General features: G+C 38.7%; 1 protein-coding gene and 1 pseudogene across 1 annotated transcript; one reads left to right on the top strand and one right to left on the bottom strand.

Moving 5' to 3' along the window:
• Positions 1–22,877, bottom strand: part of LOC103005628 (guanylate-binding protein 2-like) — a 50,699-nt pseudogene that overhangs the window by 7,802 nt on the left and 20,020 nt on the right.
• On the top strand, positions 11,844–22,515 carry LOC103000912 (guanylate-binding protein 1). The gene is made up of 11 exons (XM_007176363.2): positions 11,844–11,972; positions 13,893–14,092; positions 14,615–14,742; positions 15,635–15,744; positions 16,018–16,214; positions 16,819–17,061; positions 17,924–18,204; positions 18,863–19,075; positions 19,709–19,811; positions 20,056–20,249; positions 21,336–22,515. Exons 2-11 carry the CDS (start codon positions 13,903–13,905, stop codon positions 21,450–21,452), a joined length of 1,776 nt encoding a protein of 591 aa, XP_007176425.1. The 5' UTR covers positions 11,844–11,972; positions 13,893–13,902; the 3' UTR covers positions 21,453–22,515.

Here is a 22,877-nt window from a genome sequence, read left to right as displayed (position 1 = left end):
ATTGCAGAGATCTTTTCTGTCTCAGGCCTTCTCACATGATATTATCTCTGTCTGAAAACTACTCTGACTGTTCTTCTGATTAACTCCTACCCATTTTTAAGTTCTCATGTTACATGTCACTTTCAGAGACAAATATTCTCTGCCTTCAAATGCAAATTTTCTCCCACCTGCCTACACCCCTTCCTTTCTCATAGCGGTGTATTATTTTGATTTATTGTACTTATCACTGCTTGTCATTATGGTTAAATAAATTGTTTAAATACCTTTTGCTCCCATCATGCTCGAATGAGGATTATGCCTAGTGGTTGGTGCATTGCAGGCACTCCTAATCAATTCACATATTTTTGAATTGATAAACAAGAGAATTGTGCTAAGGTTAACGGCAAAGCCTCACATACGTGGTGTATTTGCCTTTTCCTGACTTTGTCAATCTATAGTTCTCCTGGAAGGAAATTTCATAAATAGGGAGCTGAGAAGGCTGGATTCTAGTTCTTTTCCTTTATTCACCTTGCTCATGTGAATATTAGATAACACTAGAAATAGTTTTAGTTCCCATGTAAAATTCACAATGTGATCCTTGTGGTATGTTTTCCTTGGCATCATTAGACTCTGTATTTGTCAGAAGTAACCCTCATGGTTCCCACTTCCATTGTCTACAATGAGCAATAGGAAAGTCCACGTAAGGAGGGGCAGTGAGAGGGACTCACAAGGCCTATTGACTGTGATGTCCCCTGAGAGAGTCTTGGCCTTGGAATGGCTGAGGATGTAGAAGCAGAAGTCTTCAAACTGTTCTCTGAATTCAGGGTTCATATCTTCCTCCTGTAGCTGCTCCAGGAGGGTGAGGTACTTCCTCTGAGCAGGGCGGTCAAAGATGAAGCACTTCTTCTCTGGGAAGAACTTTCGGATACATAACTGAGGTTCATTAAAGCTTTTAGTTTTTTTATCAGTACCTAGAGGAATGAAAATTAGAGGTAGTACAACTTCAGGCTGATTGCTTCAAATATATGACCCTTCAACTTAGTAATTTGCACAAATCCTATATTAAGAGGTAAATATTAACTAATCATGGATCAGACCAAAAAATTAAAGGGGTAGAGAAATGAAATTTCTTTTCTTCTCCAAGAAGGAGGTAACTTAAAATTAGACCCAATTGATTCATCTAAAGAATGTTTCATTTCCTCTAACAGAACAGTCAGGATAACAAAGTTATGAAATTATAATTTTCAGCACCTACATAGAAATGGTCATTGTGATATTGTTTTCTCTTTTTATGTTAGCCAATCATCAGGCCCAGTAACCTTGCTTTAGCTTCAGTGAAACTCCAGGTGCTCATCAGCAGTGATGGGTTGTCCATTTGCTTCCAGCTCCAGGGTTAAATCTCTCAGAGTCCACACAAAGTCTGGAAAGAAGTTCACAAACTCAGCTGATTTTTGACCTCATGTTCACCAGGTGAGGATTTTGCCCTGATTCGATCTGTCAGTTCTGTCACATAGCTGAGATGCTAACATAGGAAAACTGCAGAAAATGAGTAGCACCTTTTATGCTGTATTTTCTCCCAGAGCTTACATAAAATAATTTTTCTTAATTAGTTTATTCATTCATTCATTCCACAAACATTTATTGAAAACTTACTATGGGAGACCTTCAAGATGGCAGAGGAGTAAGACATGGAGATCACCTTCCTCCCCACAAATACATCAAAAAAACATCTACATGTGGAACAACTCCTACAGAACACTTACTGAATGCTGGCAGAAGACCTCAGACTTCCAAAAGAGCATTAAAATCCCCATGTACCTGGGTCGGGCAAAAGAAAAAAGAAAAAACAGAGAAAAAAGAATAGGGACGGACCTGTGCTTCTGGGAGGGACCTGTGAAGGAGGAAAAGTTTCCACATGCTAGGAAGCCCCTTCACTTGCGGGGACAGGGAGGGGGAAGCTTCAGAGCCACAGAGGAGAGTGCAGCAACAGGGGTGCAGAGGGCAAAGCGGAGAGATTCCCACACAGAGGATTGGTGCCAACCAGCACTCACCAGCCTGAGATGCTTGTCTGCTCACCCACTGGGGCGGGTGGGGGCTGGGAGCTGAGGCTTGGGCTTCAGAGGTCAGACCCCAAGATGACTGGGGTTGGCTGCATGAAGACAGCCTGAAGGGGGCTAGTGTGCCACAGTTAGCCAGGAGGGAGTCCAGGAAAAAGTCTGGACCTGCCGGAGAGGCAAGAGACCATTGTTTCAGGGTGCGCGAGAAGAGGGGCTTCCTGTTCTGTGTGCCCAAAGATGGCAGAGCAGTGCCTAAGCAAGCTCCAGAGATGGGCACGAGCCGCGGCTATCATCTTGGGCCCCAGAGACGGGCGTGGACCACTACCACTGCCACTGCTGCCACCAAGAATCCTGTGTGCAAGCACAGGTCACTATCCACACCTCCCCTGTTGGGAGCCTGTGCAGCCCACCACTGCCAGGGTCCCGTGATCCAGGGCCAACTTCCCTGGGAGAACACACGGCGCGCCTCAGGCTGTTGCAATGTCATGCCGGCCTCTTCCACTGCAGGCACACCCTGCATTCCAATTATGACTACCATACCCCTCCCTCTCCCCAGCCTGAGTGAGCAAGAGACACCTGATCAGCCGCTGCTTTAATGCCTTCCTGTCTGGGTGGGGAAAAGATGCCTGAGGGCAGCCTACATGCAGAGACGGAGCCAGAACCAAAGCTGAACCCTAGGAGCTGTGCAAACAAACAAGAGAAAGGGACATTTCTGCGTGCAGCCTCAGGAGCAGTGGATTAAATCCCTGCAATCAGCTTGATAAATCCTGCATCTGTGAAATACCTGAATAGAAAATGAATGTTCCCAAAACTGAGGCAGTGGTCTCTAGGAGCAACTATAGACTTGGGGTTTGCTTTGTGTGTTTGATTTGGTTTTGGTGTTATGTTTATCTTAGTTTTTAGGGCTTGTTTTCATTGGTGGGTTTCTTTATTTCTTGGGTTGCTCTCTTCCTTTTTTTTTTCTTTTTCCTTTTGTGTGTGTGTGTGTGTGTGTGTGTGTGTATGTTTCTTTCCATGATTTTGTCTGTTTAGTTTTCTTTTACCATTTTTCCTGGGGTTCTGTCTGTTCATTTCTTTCTTTTTTTTTTTTATGACTGTGTGTGTTTCGTTGTGTGATTTTGTTTGTTTAGTTTTGCTTTTACTATTTGTTTTGGGGTGCTGTCTATTTTTTTCTTCTTCTTCTTTCTTTCTTTCTTTTCTTCCATGTCGTGTAGCTGGCAGGGTCTTGGTGCTCCAGCCAGGTGTTGGGCCTGAGCCTCCAAGGTGGGAGAGCTAAGTTCAGGACATTGGACCACCAGAGACCTCCCGGCCCCACTTAATATCAATTGGCGAAAGCTCTCCCAGAGATCTCCATCTCAATGCTAAGACCCAGCTCCACCAAACAACCAGCCAAGCTCCAGTGCTGGACGTCCCATGCCAAACAACTAGCAAGACAGGAACACAAACTCACCCATTAGCAGAGAGGCTGCCTAAAATCATACTATGTTCACAGACACCTCAAAACACACAATCAGATGCAGCCCTGCCCACCAGAAAGACAAGATCCAGCTACACCCACCAAAACACAGGCAGCAGTCCCCCCCACCAGGAAGCTTACACAAGTCACTGAACCAACCTCACCCACTGGGGGCAGACACTAAAAACAAGGGGAACTACAAACCCATAGCCTGCGAAAAGGAGACCCCAAACACAGTAAGTTAAACAAAATGAGAAGACAGAGAATTATGCAGCAGATGAAAAAGCAAGGTAAAAATCCACTAGACCAAACAAATGAAGAGGAAATAGGCAGTCTACCTGAAAAAGAATTCAGAGTAATGATAGTAAAGATGATCCAAAATCTCAGAAATAGAATGGAAAAAATACAAGAAATGTTTAACAAGGACCTAGAAGAACTAAAGAGCAAACAAAGAATGATGAACAACACAATAAATGAAATTAAAAATTCTCTAGAAGGAATCAATAGCAGAATAACTGAGACAGAAGAATGGTTAAGTAACCTGGAAGATAAAATAGTGAAAATAACTACCACAGAGCAGAATAAAGAAAAAAGAATGAAAAGAATTGAGGACAGTCTCAGAGACACCTGGGGCAACATTAAATGCACCAACATTCGGATTATAGGGGTCCCAGAATTAGAAGAGAAAAAGAAAGGGTCTAAGAAAATATTTGAAGGATTATAATTGAAAATTTCCCTAACATGGGAAAGGAAATAGTAAATCAAGCCCAGGAAGCACAGAGAGTATACAGGATAAATCCAAGGAGAAACATGCCAAGACACATATTAATCAAACTTTCAAAAATTAAATACAAAGAAAAAATATTAAAAGCAGCAAGGGAAAAGCAACAAATAACACACAAGGGAATCCCCATAAGCTTAACAGCTGATCTTTCAGCAAAAACTCTGCAAGCCAGAAGGGAGTGGCAGGACATATTTAAAGTGAGGAAAGGGAAAAAATCTACAACCTATATTACTCTACCCAGCAAGGATCTCATTCAGATTCGTTGGAGAAATTAAAACCTTTACAGACAAGCAAAAGCTAAGAGAATTCAGCATCACCAAACCAGCTTTACAACAAATGCTAAAGGAACTTCTCTAGGCAGGAAACACAAGAGAAGGAAAAGACCAACAATAACAAATCCAAAACTATTAAGAAAATGGTAATAGGAACATACATATCGATAGTTACCTTAAATGTAAATGGATTAAATGTTCCAACCAAAAGACACAGACTCGCTGAATGGATACAAAAACAAGACCTGTATATATGCTGTCTACAAGAGACCCACTTCAGACCCAGGGACACATACAGACTGACAGTGAGGGGATGGAAAAAGATATTCCATGCAAATGGAAATCAAAAGAAAGCTGGAGTAGCAATTCTCATATCAGACAAAGTAGACTTTAAAATAAAGACTATTACAAGAGACAAAGAAGGACACTACATAATGATCAAGGGATCAATCCAAGAAGAAGATATAACAATTGTAAATATTTATGCACCCAACATAGGAGCACCTCAATACATAAGGCAAATGCTAACAGCCATAAAGGGGAAATCGACTGTAACACAGTAATAGTAGGGGACTTTGACACCTCACTTCCACCAATGGACAGATCATCCAAAATGAAAATAAATACGGAAACACAAGCTTTAAATGGCACATTAGACAAGATGGACTTAATTGATATTTATAGGACATTCCATCCAAAAACAACAGAATAAACTTTCTTCTCAAGTGCACATGGAACATTCTCCAGGATAAATCATATCTTGGGTCACAAATAAAGCCTTGGTAAATTTAAGAAAATCGAAATTGTATCAAGTGTCCTTTCGACCACACACCCAAGAGACTAGATAGTAATTACAGGAAAAAACTGTAAAAAAATACAAAAACATGGAGGCTAAACAATACGCTACTAAATAACCAAGAGATCACTGAAGAAATCAAAGAGGAAATCAAAAAATACCTAGAAACAAATGACAATGAAAACACGACGACCCAAAACCTATGGGATGCAGCAAAAACAGTTCTAAGAGGGAAGTTTATAGTCATACAGTCCTACCTCAAAAACAAGAAAATTCCAAATAAACAACCTAACCTTACCTCTTAAGCAATTAGAGAAAGAGGAACAAAAAACCCTCAAAGTTAGCAGAAGGAAAGAAATCAGATCAGAAATAAATGAAAAAGAAATGAAGGAAATAATAGCAAAGATCAATAAAACTAAAAGTTGGTTCTCTGAGAAAATAAACAGAATTGATAAACCATTAGCCAGACTCATCAGGGATAAAAGGGAGAAGACTCAAATCAACAGATTTAGAAATGAAAAAGGAGAAATAACAACTGGCACAGCAGAAATACAAAGGATCATGAGAGACTACTACAAGCAACTCTATGCCAATAAAATGGACAGCCTGGAAGAAATGGACAAATTCTTAGAAAAGTACAACCTTCCAAGACTGAACCAGGAAGAAATAGAAAATATGAACAGACCAATCACAAGCACTGAAATTGAAATTGTGACTAAAAATCTCTCAACAAACCAAAGCCCAGGATCAGATGTCTATACTGGTGAATTCTATCAAACATTTAGAGAAGAGCTAACATCTATCCTTCTCAAAATCTTCCAAAATATAACAGAGGGAGGAACACTCCCAAACTCATTCTATGAGGCACCATCACCCTGATACCAAAACCAGACAAAGATGTCACAAAAAAAGAAAATTACAGACCAATATCACTGATGAACATAGATGCAAAAATCCTCAACCAAAGACTAGCAAACAGAATACAACAGCACATTAAAAGGACCATGATCAATTGGGGTTTATCCCAGGAATGCAAGGAGTCTTCAATATACACAAATCAATCAATGTGATACAACATATTAACAAATTGAAGCATAAAACCATATGATAATCTCAATAGATGCAGAAAAATCTTTTGACAAAATTCAAAACCCATTTATGATAAAAACTCTCCAGAAAGTAGGCATAGAGCAAACCTACCTCAACATAATAAAGGCCATATATGACAAACCCACAGCAAACATCATTCTCAATGGTGAAAAACTGAAAGCATTTCCTCCAAGATCAGGAACAAGACAAGGGTGCCCACTCTCACCACTGTTATTCAACATAGTCTTGGAAGTTTTAGCCACAGCAGTCAGAGAAGAAAAAGAAATAAAAGGAATCCAAATTCGAAAAGAAGAAGTAAAACTGTCACTGCTTGCAGATGACATGATACTATACATAGAGAATCCTAAAGATGCTGCCAGAAAACTACTAGAGCTATCAATGAATTTGGTAAAGTAGCAGGATACAAAATTAATGCACAGAAATCTCTTGCATTCCTATACATTAACAATGAGAAATCAGAAAGAGAAATTAAGGAAACACTCCCATTTACCACTGCAACAAAAAGAATAAAATACCTAAGAATAAACCTATCTAAGGAGACAAAAGACCTGTATGCAGAAAACTATAAGACACTGATGAAATAAATTAAAGACAATACAGGGCTTCCCTGGTGGCGCAGTGGTTGAGAATCTGCCTGCCAATGCAGGGGACACGGGTTCGAGCCCTGGCCTGGGAAGATCCCACATGCCGCAGAGCGGCTGGGCCCGTGAGCCACAACTGCTGAGCCTGCGCGTCTGGAGCCTGTGCTCCGCAACGAGAGAGGCCGCGACGGTGAGAGGCCCGCGCATCGCGATGAAGAGTGGCCCCCGCTTGCCACAACTGGAGAAAGCCCTCGCACAGAAACGAAGACCCAACACAGCCAAAATCAATCAATCAATCAATCAATCAAACATACGCATCTGATTCAAGATCCTCATTAAAAAAAAAAAAAAAAAGACAATACAAACAGAAGGAGAGATATACCATGTTCTTGGATTGGAAGATTCAACATTGTGAGAATGACTATACTACCCAAAAAAATCTACAGATTCAATGCAATCCCTATCAAACTACCAATGGCATTTTTCACAGAACTAGAACAAAAAATTTCACAATTTGTATGGAAACACAAAAGACCCCGAATAGCCAGAGCAATCTTGAGAACGAAAAATGGAGCTGGAGGAATCAGGCTCCCTGACTTCAGACTATATTACAAAGCTACAGTAATCAAGACAGTATGGTACTGACACAAAAACAGAAATATAGATCAATGGAACAGGATATAAAGCCTAGAGTTAAACCCACGCACATATGGTCAACTTATGTTTGACAAAGTAGGCAAGGATGTTCAATGGAGAAAAGACAGTCTCTTCAATAACTTGTGCTGAGAATACTGGACAGCTACATGTAAAAGAATGAAATTAGAACACTTCCTAACACCATACACAAAAACAAACTCAAAATGGATTAAATACCTAAATATAAGACCGGACACTATAAAACTCTTAGAGGAAAACAGGCAGAACACTCTATGGCATACATCACAGCAAGATCCTTTTTGACTGACCTCCTACAGAAATGGAAATGAAAACAAAAATAAACAAATGGGACGTATTGAAACTTAAAAGATTTTGCACAGCAAAGGAAACCATAAACAACACTAAAAGACAAACTTCAAATGGTAGAAAATATTTGCAAAGGAAACAACTGACAAAGGATTCATCTCCAACATATATAAGCATGCCATTTAGCTCAATATCAAAAAAACAAACAACCCAATCCAAAAATGGGCAGAAGACCTAAATAGATATTTCTGCAAAGAAGATATACAGATTGCCAACAAACATGTGAAAGGATGCTCACCATCACTCATCATTAGAGAAATCCAAATCAAAACTACAATGAGGTATCACCTCACACCAGTTAGAATGGTCATCATCAGAAAATTTACAAACAACAAATGCTGGAGATGGTTTGGAGAAAAGGGAACCCTCTTGCACTGTTTGTGGGAATGTAAATTGATAGAGCCACTATGGAGAACAGTATGGAGGTTCCTTAAAAAACTAAAAATAGAATTACCATATGACCCAGCAATCCCACTACTGGGCATATACCCAGAGAAAACCATAATTCAAAAAGACACATGCACCCCAATGTTCACTGCAGCACTATTTACAATAGCCAGGTCATGGAAGGAACCTAAACGCCCATCAACAGATGAATGGATAAAGAAGATGTGGTATATTTATATAATGGAATATTAGCCATAAAAAGGAATGAAATTGGGTCATTTTTAGAGATGTGGATGGACCTAGAGTCTGTCATACAGAGTGAAGTAAGTCAAAAAGAGAAAAATAATTATCGTATATTAACACATATATGTGGAATCTAGAAAAATGGTACAGATGAAACAGTTTGCAAGGCAAAGATAGAGACACAGATGTAGAGAACAAACGTATGGACACCAAGGGTGGAAAGAGAGGGTGTGGGATGAGTTGGGAGATTGGGATTGACATATATACACTAATATGTATAAAACAGATAACTAGTAAGAACCTGCTGTATAAAAAATAAATTAATTAAAATTTTAAAAAATGTTAGCCTTAGAAAAGGAAAATCTTGTCACATGCTACAACATGGGTTAAGTATGAAGATGTTATTTTAAAAAAATAACCCAGTTAGAAAAAGATCAGTACCTTCTGATTCCACTTATATGAGGTATGTAAGGTAGTCAAACTCATAGAAACATAAAGTAGAATGGTGGTTGTCAAGGGCTAGGGTGAAAGGTTAAGGGGGAGTTGTTCGATGGGTATAGAGTTTCAGTTTTGCAGGATGAAGAAGCTCTGGAGATCTGTTCCACAATGATGGAATATAATTAACATGTAAGTATAGTTAATCTGTACACTTAAAATAGAATGGTAAAATTTATGTTGTTTTTTAACCACAACTAAAAAGGAAACATAATAATGTAAGAATATGCATAACAATTTGAACTGAAATATAGAAAACTGCACAATAATACTGAAAGACTAAAAAAGAGTTTTAAATAAATAAAGCAACAATCCATACTCCAAAGTGAAAGCAATTAACTAAAAATAGTATCTATGAGTCAGTTTCTCTTTCCTGTACCAATCAGGAAGGAGCTGGTTTCCTAACATCCAGTCAATTTCTGAGAAACTAAGTTTATACCTGCTTTTGCTTTCCACTGGCATGTGTTCAATAAAATAGTTGCAAGTTGGCTTTAATTGACGTAAGAAAACCTTTTCTCATGAGAAAAAGTAGAGGAGAGCCAGAGGCTTTTAATTTATAAAATGACTAATCAGAATGTTAGTATAGTTAATAAGGCTACAGCACCAGCGTGTTTCAGTCCACTTTTGCAAATACAGAGCCATGGTGGGCAAAAGGGTGAAGGGGATTAAGAGGTACATACCTCTAGTTATATAATGCATAAACCACAGGGATGTAATATACAGCATAAGGAATATGGTCAGTGATATTTTAATAACTTTGTATGAGGACAGATTAAGAGGTACATACCTCTAGTTATACAATGCATAAACCACAGGGATGTAATATACAGCATAAGGAATATGGTCAGATGATATTTTAATAACTTTGTATGATATTTTAATAACTTTGTATGAGGACAGATGGTTACAGACTTATTGTGGTGATCATTTCATAATGTATGCACAAGTCAAATTATTATGTAGTACACCTGACACTAATACAATATTGTATGTCAACTATATTTCAATTTAAAAGTTATTTTATAAAATGTAAGAAAAAACCAACATATCAATAGTATATATACATAAAATATATAATTTTAAAAGTATAACTAAATTGACAAACAAAATACTTTACATAGGCATTTTACTATTTCTTCTACACTTCAAATTGGAAAAATGTGGGGTTACCTTCATATTTGGAGCCATTTTATATTTAGTCATATAATATCCATTGAGCTTATACTCTCTTCCAAACTCTGTTTTAATTGCTGGAGACACACACATCTGTGAACACATGAGGTCCCTGTTTTTATGAACTTGAATTTCAGGTAGTCATAGGGAAAAGTAAAAAAAAAAAAAGCAAGGTGATGGGTTGGAGATTAACTTTCATGGAAGACCTCAGTGAGAAGATGCCATTTAGCTGAGACCAGTAGAATAAGAAGGAACCAATCTTGCCAAGATCAGGGGTAAGAAAGTTTCAGATGCAGAAAATTGCTGTACATAGATCGTTAAGGCAGGAAGAAACTAGGTGTGTTCCAGCAACTGAAAGACCCAGATAAATCACATTTTTCAAAGCAAGTTAAAGTGCTACTTACTCAGAGACACTTTAAAAGATAATGGCAAAGAAGGAAAGAAAGGAGTGTACTTTATTTGTTAAATTTCAGACACTGGCTTCCAGGTGTGGAGAAATATGTTTATACTATGAGATCAGGAGAGAAACTTACAGATATCTCCCTTTCTCCTCACGTCCCTATTCCTTCCTTCAGAAACATTGTTCAGGGGGAGAAAAAACATAGTTTAAGGGTAAACAGAGTTTCAAATTTGCATCCCACCTCTATAACTTGCTTAATGAATCTGAACAGGCATATTATTTTACCCTTCCTCAAGCCTCCTGCAAGATGGAGACAATACCGCTTATTTTGCATGACTGTATTCAGGACTGAATTAGACATGTAACATGTGTACCTCTTAGAAAGCAATCAAGAAATAAAACTGTTACTTCTGCTATTCATTTAGCAAACATGGAAAGGCAGTATAGTGAAGTGGCTTAACAAGAGGGTTTGGAACCAAGAATGATTCGGTTCAGATTATTTACAGTGCTGTGATTTGGGACAAGACATTAAATCTTTCTGTGCCTCAGTTTCTATAAAATGGTGGGGAAATGTTTGTTATGAGATATCAGTTATTTAACCCATGAAGAACGGACAGCACTGAGCCTGGAACACATGTGCAACACATGGAGCCCCTTCCAGCCTGTGCACTGGGTATTAAGTTCCAGGGGCTGCATGTCCACGAATGTGTAAGATGTGTCCTTTTCCTCACTTACAGCATGCACAAATGAGGAGCCAGGTCCACTGTAAGTGTGTCCATTATTTAAAGAAATTAAACCTAAAAATATGCTTCCTCATTCTAGGTTTCCCAAACTGACCCCCAATCCCGGGATACATTCCATTATATTTAAGCATCTAATAGACACTTTTTTAAACACCAAATTGTTTCTAAGATGTCTTTCAAAAAAAATTAATGTGAAGGTTCTAGTTGAGAAGTAGTGTCAAACCCGTGTTCCCTCCAAAGAGGATAGCTTCCAAAAATTCCTTTTACAGTTATTGAGTCACTGTTCTGTTTTCAGTGCTTTCAGTTTCATATTACTCTAAATCTGTTACAGAGGTTGCTTCACTTCTTCTGTCTGGTCTCTACAGGCAATCAGGCAAGCCCCATGACATTGGATGGGTGAAATAAAAGTCTAACCATCTAGTGAGAGACAGAGAAGTTACAGAACCACTCCACCTAAACTGAGAAGAAAACAGGTAAGAACTCTACTTTTTCCTCAAAGCAGCTTTGTCTCCAGTGCTAAAGCAGCCTTGCTCTGGGAAAAGGAGCCCATGTTAAGATTAGTGCAGGGGTGGGAAGGGATTTTTAAGGGTTAGTTAGTTTTCTAAAAAATGACCAGCATTAAAATAGGCTGCAGCTGAGCCTAATGTGGGACACGAGGTCAGATGAAATCCTGGTGTTAGTTATCAGGTGGCAGCACATCCCTGGGTCATTACTGTGCTTGTGTAGAATTAGGCACGAGGGACATGGAGCTAAACTAAGATCTTGAAATGCATTAGGATTGTCTTTCTCTTTGCTGATGTTGTCTGTGTTGACTGGGGACACAATTAAATTACCATTGTCTTTGATACAACTTGCTCAATACTGATGTGACTGCAGCTAAGAAACTGAAAGGGCGACAAATATGTTATTTTCATGAGAAGGAAAGAATAGTAAATGAGATGCAGTGGAATCAGCTACATGACACTGTTAAAGACAAAGAAAATAACTGAAACCCAAAGTGAAAGATGTAGATTCATGAAAATACCATACTCTTCAGTAATACATTTGAACTTTGTTTCAAAGTGGACTTCTTCTTTTAGAAATAGCACAAGTTCACTAGATCCAATTTCTTGGTGTCAACTCACTCCTTACCCCTTAGGAGCAGAATTCAGCCCCATTACTTTACTAAAAAGCTTCCTCTTTAAAGAATCTACTGTGGTGCAGCACTGAAGGCACCACCTTTGTTTACTTTGCCCTCTCTGTGCTCTCAAGAAGTTTTGATCTTGCCTTTTGGAAACTCTTCCTCTGAATTCCTTGGCTTGGCATTAGCTTATTCATCACCTACCTTGTCTGACACCTCTCTCTTCTTTTCAGCTTCCCCTCCCCTTTTCCATCCCCATCCCCTCCTCTTTACCCCTACTCCTCTTCCTCCTCTTCCTGTTTCTACTTCTCCTCTACAAAATGGAAAAAAAGAAGAAAACAGAAAACCTGAAAGTGCACGGCTGGAAATATAGATATTTTCTTTCAACAACTTTCTTCTTTAGTTCTCCTGATCTGTCTCCTGAGCTTTTAATCTTTATTTCATTGTCTTTTGTTCCCTTACACACACACACACACACACACACACACACATACACACACACACGTACAAATACGATTTTTAGCAACATGCAGTATTTGCAGATGTGCACTTTACCCCCACTTAGTTGGAGGCTAATTTATTTTGAAGCTAATAAATTTTAAGTTTCAGAGCCCCTTGCTTCCACAAGCCCATACCAAGGTTTTGGAAGGGTCCCTAGCCATGTGTTTCACAAGGTCACATATTTTTATAAAATTTGCCAAAGTAAGTTCCACTTCTAGAATAGCAGTGTGAGAAGTTCTGTGGACCCTTATCCCAGTAAAAATAAGGATAACTAGTGAGAAAAAACACATTTCAAATCACTGGAAATTGTTCAGAGACATATATCAAATGACGAACATTTATTCATGAAATTCCTTATTCATAGTAAGAATTAGTGAATAAATAAATAAATATTGTATTTCTCACACATAGCCAGGATGTACAATGAATCTCTCTGAATCTTATTCTATTTTACATTTAATGTCTAGTATAAATTTTTAAATGAAAGTCCAAAATAAAAGTTTTCCATGGTAAACTAAATGGAAGATTTTGTTCATGAGGATGGTTGAATGTTGATAAATCACTGTCATATCAATATTTTTTAATGGACTACTTTGATAATACTTCCGTAACTTTCTAAAATGTCTTTCCCTCATCTATCTCACTGTTGACACAAAACTAGGTCATGTTGGGGGATTTTATGATTCCTCCTTCTGAATGCAAAATAACCTTGTGAAAGCTCTTGATCTGCTTAGACCAGAAATTCTAATTCATCCCATCTCTTCCCCTGCAGACAAGGGAACATGGCCTCAGAGATCCACATGTCAGGCCCAGAGTGCCTCATCGAGAACACTAATGGGCGACTGTTGGTTAATCCGAAAGCTCTGAAGATCCTGTCTGCCATTCAGCAGCCCGTTGTGGTGGTGGCTATCGTGGGCCTCTACCGCACCGGCAAATCCTACCTGATGAACAAGCTGGCTGGGAAGAACAAGGGTGAGTGGCACCAGCAAAGCCCAGCCGAGTCCCTTCTGCCCACCCACACTCCCAGCATGCAGGAAGGTGATGCGAGGAGAGGAAGTTAGAGACCTGGGAGGAATATTGAAAGCTAACTTTCAATACAGTGATGGGCTTCTTACACTTACTCTGTGCTGGAAGATAAGAGTCAACTCTTTCTCACCACTTTGCCTTAATTTTCTCTTTAAAGTATAAATATGCCTTTCTGGAAGGAGTAAGGTAGTAATAAAGAAAATTAATGCAGATAATAATAAACAATAAAACATTTACTAAAATGTATGTGGATTAACATCAAGCTTATACTGATCTTTAAGGTAAAATAAATATTTCAGTTTGTACTGAATGTTCTAATTTCTCTCTTTTTCTGGTTGCAATTAAGATCAATACTGATTATGTTTTCATTTGTCTCTTTAAACCTTGATTTTGTTAACTATTATCTCAATTTCAAGATCCATCTGCTATTAAAACTCCACCCTTTCTTAACCCCATGCCCCCTTGCAGGTTTTTCTCTGGGCTCCACGGTACAATCTCACACGAAGGGCACCTGGATGTGGTGTGTGCCTCATCCCAAGAAGCCAGACCATACTCTAGTTCTGCTTGATACTGAGGGCCTGGGGGATGTGGAGAAGGTAAGGACTGAGGATTCAAATTTGGACTAAGCCCCTCATGTCTGAATATTCTCTACACTATTTAATTTTTCTTTAAATAAGACCTTGCACTTAACCACGTTTTTTCATTTCTGTTTACATGCCATGAGACCCAGTTTAGCAATGAGGGGTCAGGAAAATATTCATAAGGCAGAATCCTAGAAGAAGAGCATAGTGGTCAGTTGACAGTATTCTAATTATTAAAAGGCTGTAAGCTAAGCCAGTTAACCCAGATGCATAAAGGGAATACAAATAAATTCAACATAATGAATCTTATCCTGCGAAGAACTTTAGTTAAGGATTTAGGTTCTGAAGTCCCATACCCTTGGCTTTAAATTTAAAGTCTGTCAGTAATTCAATGATCTTAGCAAATTATTTGATCTCTTTTAACCTCAGCTTTCTGATCTGTAAAACAGATGTAATAGATCTACATTTGCCTCATAGTATTGTTTTGAATACTTAAAAGATAAGTAATGGAAAGTGTTAGGTGCACAACAGTTGCTCAGTGAGATAGATACATATATTATTACCCTTATATTAAGACAATTGTTCTGTAAAAATAAAGAGAAAAGTTTACATTTAAATTATATTTAAGGCCTTAGAATGCCCACAAGCAATGACTATTTGTTTGCAATTATCTACCAATGATTATAAGACGGTCTAGTGAGAATCAGGGTAAACCAAAAACACTAATCAGAAAACTATTCAAAGTTCAAGTCCTACTAACAATCATTTTTGCTTGGATTTGGTTTCCTCTTATAGGGTGTTAGTCTAAAAAAACTCTAATTAAATGAGCATCCTTTTACTACTGCTGATGTGAAAAGTGCCATGAGAATGAAAAATAATCCTGGTCCAAATGTACTCTGATTTCCAGGGTGACAACCAGAATGACTCCTGGATCTTTGCCCTAGCAATACTCCTGAGCAGCACTTTTGTGTACAATAGTATGGGAACCATCAACCAGCAGGCCATGGACCAACTTCAGTATCCTTTTCAGGTTCAAACCAGCATCAAAGTCAGAGGGGGGACCAGTATTAATAAAACAGCTGCCTAACTGTGAGTCCTTGTGAATCAAGCACAAAAAGGGAAACATAAAAAATAATTCAAGGGCAGGGGGAAAATCCTACGTATCAATACCTACTGAAGAATTGATACTTGGGTTAAGAACAAAGGCGAAACAAGGGTTTTGTATATGTAACTAATATAGGGTGGTGGGCACTGTTCTTTTATGCCAGTTTTCCTTAATTTGCTGCTCAGCTATGTGACGGAGCTCACAGATAGAATCAGGGCAAAAGTCTCACCTGAAGTGGATGGGGTTGAGGATTCAGCTGACTTTGTGAGCTTCTTTCCAGACTTTGTATGGACACTGAGGGATTTCTCCCTAGACTTGGAGGCAGATGGACAATCCATCACAGCAGACGAGTACCTGGAGAATTCACTCAAGCTTAAGAAAGGTAAAGGGAACTTAGAATTGGTAAATGGGATGACAAAACACTAAAAACTATCGTTCTTTAGTTTTCTATCAACAGTTTTCTTATATTTATAGTTTCTATTTCTTTTCGGGGCGATTACTAAAAATTAACACTTGTTTACTATCTGAATTAATAGATTTGATTTTATTTACTCCCTGTTTTAAGAACAGGTTTCATTTCTTTCACGTTTCCCTGTGCTGTGATTAGACTTACATTATATCCCTGCTTAGGGCTTGTGGTGCTGTAATTAACCAAAGAATATGGAGTAGAATAGGTAATTTATTTGAAGAAAATAAATAAAAGCATGAACCGTGCACTAGTCTAGGGGTTGGCAAAGGATGGCTCACAGGCAAATAATGTCCAATCCAGCCTGCCAGCTGATTTTGTAAATAAGGTTTTATTGGAATAATGCTATGCCCATTCATTTATAGACTGTCTATGGCTGCTTTCATGCTACAGTAGTAGAATTGAGTACTTGGAAAAGAGACCATCTGGCTTGCAAAGCCTAAAATATTTACTGTTTGGCCCTTTACATAAAAAGTTTGCAAGCCCCTATATTAGGCAAATTCTTTTTGTTTTCTTCCAGGTACCAGTCAAAAAGATAAAAATTTTAATCTGCCTCGACTCTGTATCCGGAAGTTCTTCCCAAAGAAGAAATGCTTTATCTTCGATCGGCCCACTAATAGGAAGAAACTGGGCCAGCTTGAGAAACTGTGTGATGATGAGCTGGACTCTGAATTTGTGCAACAAGCTGCAGTCTTCTGTTCCTACATCTTTAGAAATTCCAAAACTAAAACCCTTTCAGGAGGCATCAAGGTCAATGGACCTCGTGAGTCCTCTTCCCAGTCTTTACTCTCACTGTTAAGACTAAAAGACGGTGTAATAACATCCACCTAGCTTCGGCTTTGAAAAATGCACATCTACTGCTATTATTGTGTTAAGTTCTAGATGGCACCAACACTTCTAGCAGGTTTTATGAGTCACATTTCTTAGGTGAGGAAAGATAGAAAAGGCCAAAGGAAAATAGCTCTAAAAGCTTAAAACTGTCCTAGTAAACTGGACCTGCCCTGTCCAATATGGTTGTCACTAGATAAGTGCAGCTATCTAAATTTAAATGTAAACTAATTAAAATTAAAGAAATTTAACATTCTGGTCACACAGCTGTGTCTCAAGGGCTCACACTCCACACGTCTAGTGGCTACCACACTGGACAGCACATATAGAATACTTCCATCATCACAGAAAGTTCTTCTGGACAATGCTCTGCTAGAATAAACAAAATGGAGGACTCCTTTTGATTTGTTCCACAAATATTAATCGAATGTTTCCCACGGACCTACCAGGGCTGATGATACAGACATAAATGAGAGAGATATGGTTTCTGTCCTAACAATGCTTGGGGGTGAAGTAAATGTACTCAATAAACACAGGCCTAGGCTATCTAGAACAGAGGTTCTCAACCTTTGATGTGCATATGTACCACCTGAGGCTCTTGCCAAAGACGAGGGTCTAAGTCAGTTGAACTGGGGCAGAGGCTGAGAGTCTGCACTTTTAGCCAGTTTTCAGGTGATACTGAGGACATTGTTGCTGTAAGGCAAATGGTTGGTAATAGACATCATCAGAATTGCATGGAATAGAAAGTTTCCTCACTCCTCCTACAATAAACATCATCATTTGTTCTCTATTTGTAGGTCTAGAGACCCTGGTGCAGACCTATGTCAATGCCATCAATAGCGGGGATCTGCCCTGCATGGAGAATGCAGTCCTGGCCTTGGCCGAGATCGAGAACGCAGCTGCAGTGAAAAAGGCCATTGCCCACTATGACCAGCAGATGGGCCAGAAGCTGCAGCTGCCCACGGAAACCCTCCAGGAGCTGCTGGACCTGCACAGGACTATTGAGAAGGAGGCCATTGAAGTCTTCATGAGGAGGTCCTTGAAAGATATAGACCATATATTTCAAAAGGAATTAGCGGTAATTTTTTTCTTAAGTTTATACAGATTAGGCTCTTGGAAAGTAAAGTTCTACTAGAAAATGAAATGGGTGCTTATTTTGAGAAAAGCAATTTTTACTAGACTTTTAAATGGTGACAAACACTATTTGTTATTATCATAAGAAGAACCAATTTTATTATGATATACTTTATTATGGTGCATTGAAACTTTTTTCTTTCATGAATAAACTAATATTCTTCCCTATAATTTCATTACATACATATAAGTAACGATCAGAGCTTCTAATCAAATTACATGCTCATTGTTATCAGGCTGATTGGATATTTTGGCCAAAAGCAAAGAAAATTTTAGCCTTAGTTATCATGAGCAGGCTTATGCTGAACCACATTTATTGCATATGCAATCACTGGTCCAGTTTGAAAAGCAGGAGTTTATCTCCAAAGGTGTAGTATATAGCTAGTAATCTCTGCTCTGAAGGTCACCCCCATGGTGAAAGAGACCTTTGTAGAAAGTCAGGATCAGCAGGAAGGATATGGCGTTGCTGAGTGTCTGTAAGTTCTTCTAGGGGGTCACAGACCTTTTATATTTTTATTTTTTTGAGAAGACTTTCCAGAAATTCTGAGGTCAATTTAACATCTTTTCACTATTCTTTTTACTTCCTATTTTTTACATTAAAGGCCCAGCTAGACAAAAAGCGAGATGACTTTTGTAACAAGAATCTTAAAGCATCATCAGATCATTGCTCAGCTTTACTTAAGGATATTTTCAGTCCTCTAGAAGAAGGTGTGAAAAAGGGGATTTATTCTAAACCAGGAGGCTATCGCCTCTTCATTGAAAAGATACAAGAGCTGAAGAAAAAGTATCTTCAGGAGCCCAGGAAGGGAATACAGGTAACCAAAATTGATTCTGGGAAGTTGCTGACGTGTTCCTTGAAACAACATGACCAAGCGTATTGCACACAGATGTGCAATTACAGGACTGACAGCATTCATGCTCTCATCTAATAAACACATACAGGGAGCCTGTTATACCAGATATATCCTATGTGCTCATCCAAAAGAGTGCACTCAATTAACAACTGAGTTACAAATTGGATTATCAGATGTATCCAAAATTTCAAATAATGTCATCATTTATCTCTCTGCATGGTCCTCCCCTCAACCTCACACTTCCCTCCCTCCATCCCTTTTTCTGATCTGCTTTCTCAATGATGGCTTCATTCTCCAACAAGTTCACCCCATATGAGACCACAGTACCAACAGCTCCAAAATTAGAGCCCTCAGTCTAAAAGAAGAGAGAATCACTATTTATATCTATATCAATCCCTTATAAAGGATTCTGCTCAAGAAGCTGTCATGCTTGGCCAGCCTGGAGCATGTGCTCACCCCAGTGACAGGGAATCTTGACTACCAGGCATGCCAGGACCAAGAGGAGCAATTCCTAGAGGGAAAGATGGTGGGAAAATAGGAATAAGTGCTTACAGCCATTTCCTATTACTAACCCCATTTTTTTCTGGGTCCTAGGCTGAAGAAATTCTTCAGGAATATTTGAAGTCCAAGGAGTCTGTGAGTGGTGCAATTCTACAGACAGACCAGACTCTCTCAGAGAAGGAAAAGTTGATTGAAGGTGAGGAGCGAGTCAAGAGACTAGACAGCCTTGAAAGCGCTTAAAAGTTCTAATTAATTCGGCTGGGTGAACCTAGGATCCTTAAACTATAGCAAGATGAGAAAAGATGCCTCTTACTCACTAAAGTCATTTTTGAGTAGGGCATACACAGTCAGTAGCAACAGTGACAGGTTAAGTGTACATGGAAGAAAGAAGCAACATGGTCACCCACATTCATTTTTCTTTTTCCTTTTCCTCCTGACAGTGGAACGTGTGAAAGCTGAATCTGCGCAGGCTGCAGCAAAAATGCTGGAGGAAATGCAAATAAAGAATCAGCAGATGATGGAACAGAAAGAAAAGAGTTATCAGGAACATGTGCAACAACTGACTAAGAAGATGGAGAGGGATAGGGCCCAGTTGCTGGAAGAGCAAGAGAGAACTCTCTCTCTCAAACTTCAGGTATTTAATTGCATCACCTTGAGGCTCCTGTTATTCTATTTTCTCTCCACACTCCCTGTTCACAAACTTGGCATGGCAGTGAAAACATGAAGCCCAGAAAAGGACCTTGCTTGCCCACTTGTACTTTTCAATCCCTATCTGCCAGCCTGAACTGGCCCCTACAATGTCTGGTTGTTAAAAGATTTTATTTGCAGTTATGCCACACCCAGTCCATTATCGCTATATCTGCCAATCATGGTAGCTATTATCTGCTAGACATTATAAAAAAGTCTTATCCATATCTCTTGCTTAGTACTATACGAAGCAAGAGCTGCTATGTCCGTATTACTTAGGAGACGAAACAGAGGTTCAGACAAGACTAAATAATTTTTATAGGGCCACAATGCTTGGGAAGATATCTGAACAGTCTTCACCAGTTAGAGGAATCCATGAATTTTTCTTCTGTCACAGCTTTTAGCTCTAAGAGAACCTTCATAAGCAGAAGGACTCAACTCTCACACCATTGTGTCAGTCTATCACTCCTACCTGTTTTCTTTGTCCTGCTCCTAGTATGTGTTGAGTTGGGAATTATGTGCAGAAATCCAGTATGGTCTGTCTGGGGCCCTGATTCCCTTACCTGTATTTTGCTCCCCCTGCCACCAAGTTGTGGAAGCTTAGATCAAATTCCCTGATCTGAGATTCAGATACTGCATCAGATTTTGAAAATTCTTCATTTATTGTGTGTGTGTTGTGTGTGTGTGCATAAAAAAATCATAATGCATAGATAAGATCTGAAGCCAAACATTTCATTAAGGTTGCCGACAAAGGTTGTGTACAATTAATGGAACAAAAAATTAATACTGGTAATTTAGGTTCATCAACATATTGGGAGATATAAGTCCCAAATCTTTCTTAACTCAAGGAGACTCAGAAAAAGTAATCACAGAGCTAGAAGGCCCAAGAGAAAGTATAATGAAATTAACGGTAGAGAAAATTTCAAGAAGAAATTAAATATTTTTGAAAAAATCTATGAATGTGGCAACTAGAAAGAAGTTAGGGATTTACTTAATGTGACACGTTATTCAGTCTCCATTTGTACTTTTTTAGGAACAGGCCCGACTACTACAGGAAGGATTCCAAGAAGAGAACAGACGACTTCATAATGAAATACAGAATCTCCAGAAGAAGATGAACAAACCAAGGCAGCAATGTTGCCTAAGCTAAAGAAGTAAAAAATAGAGCTTTCCTGGTCACTCTTATCAGAGGCATTACTCAAGCAGTTTAAAATTAAGAAAAATGTCACCACACTTGATAATATTTAGATTTCACAGTTTTATTATACTAAATATTCGCAAAGACATGCAGTACTATAATTGAAATCATGTCCATCTTCCTCACAATATTGTAAACTGTGTAACAAGATGCATTTTACCTCTGTGCCAACCCAGGAGGTATCATAACCTGGTACCACCCAGGAGCTTATTCTTCCAGATGACTATGAGTTAGACAAGTGGATACTGAGCAAAGTCTTAGGTTAAAGTCTTGGGACATAGTTGGTCATGGGTTTGGCCAAGTGCACAAGTTCCAATATCAGGGACAACCATTCTAGCTTCTTAGTGAAGACAGTATACAGTGTCCCATTGTTTCAAGACTGCATATTCTGTCAGCAATGATGTGATTCCTGGACACTGGGAATGGGCAATGCTTACTGGTGAATTCCAAGCTAAAGCAAATCACCTTACATAGTGATCTAGAAGCTCTACAGAATTTCCATAGGAAGATGGAAGAAACCATTAGCATGAGTATGAGTTGGATCATAAATAAATGGGCTAAAGAAGGAAACTTTCCCTTCTTGCTCAGTTCAACCAGATTATAACTTTAATGGGACTCTTTAGAACTTTAGGTAAGTGACCCTGGACTAAACATAGTAACATGATGACAATTATACATTGTGTGTTTGTAGCAATTTATAATTTGCAAAGATGAACTTGAAATGATGACTGATAATGTGTTAGAAAACTGAGCTGAATTAATTATTAGATCATTTATAACCCTAGAGTTTAGGCTATCTTTTCCCAATTCTTAAGAGTCATACTTGAAAGCCTGCTTATTTTCCCCCAAGAGAATATGGGTTGTTTTTTACTTTTTTTGACCAGTAAAGTAATGCTCTTGATATTACTTAGTATAGACTTTATCACAATTGTCAAAAGCCCTAGGTATGTGGTTGAAGTTTCTTAAAGCAATTGAGAATTATTTTCAATCTGGAAATAAATTATGCATCACTGAACTTTACATTTCTGATTTTTTAAAGTTTTTCACCCAAAAAATAAGGTTCTAGTTTATATAGCCAAGGTTGGCTAACTTTTCTGTACAAGATGGGATAGTAACTATTCATGGCTTTGTGAGCCATATGGTCTCTGACTCAACTACTCAACTCTGCCATAAAGCAGCCATTGATGATACATGAATGGGTGGGCATGGCTATGTTCCCAGAATACATTGTTTTCAAAAACAGGTGGCACTCAGAAGCCACAGTTTGCAGACCCTTGCTTTATATAATAGAAACAACTCTCAGAATGGAAGAAAATATTTGCAAATGAAGCAACTGACAAAAGATTAATCTCCAAAATATACAAGCAGCTCATGCAG

Source organism: Balaenoptera acutorostrata, chromosome 1, assembly GCF_949987535.1.
Source record: "Balaenoptera acutorostrata chromosome 1, mBalAcu1.1, whole genome shotgun sequence".
In the NCBI taxonomy this organism is placed as follows: Eukaryota; Metazoa; Chordata; class Mammalia; order Artiodactyla; family Balaenopteridae; genus Balaenoptera; species Balaenoptera acutorostrata.
Note: the sequence above shows the minus strand (reverse complement) of the source record. Positions and strands in the feature narration are given on the sequence as shown.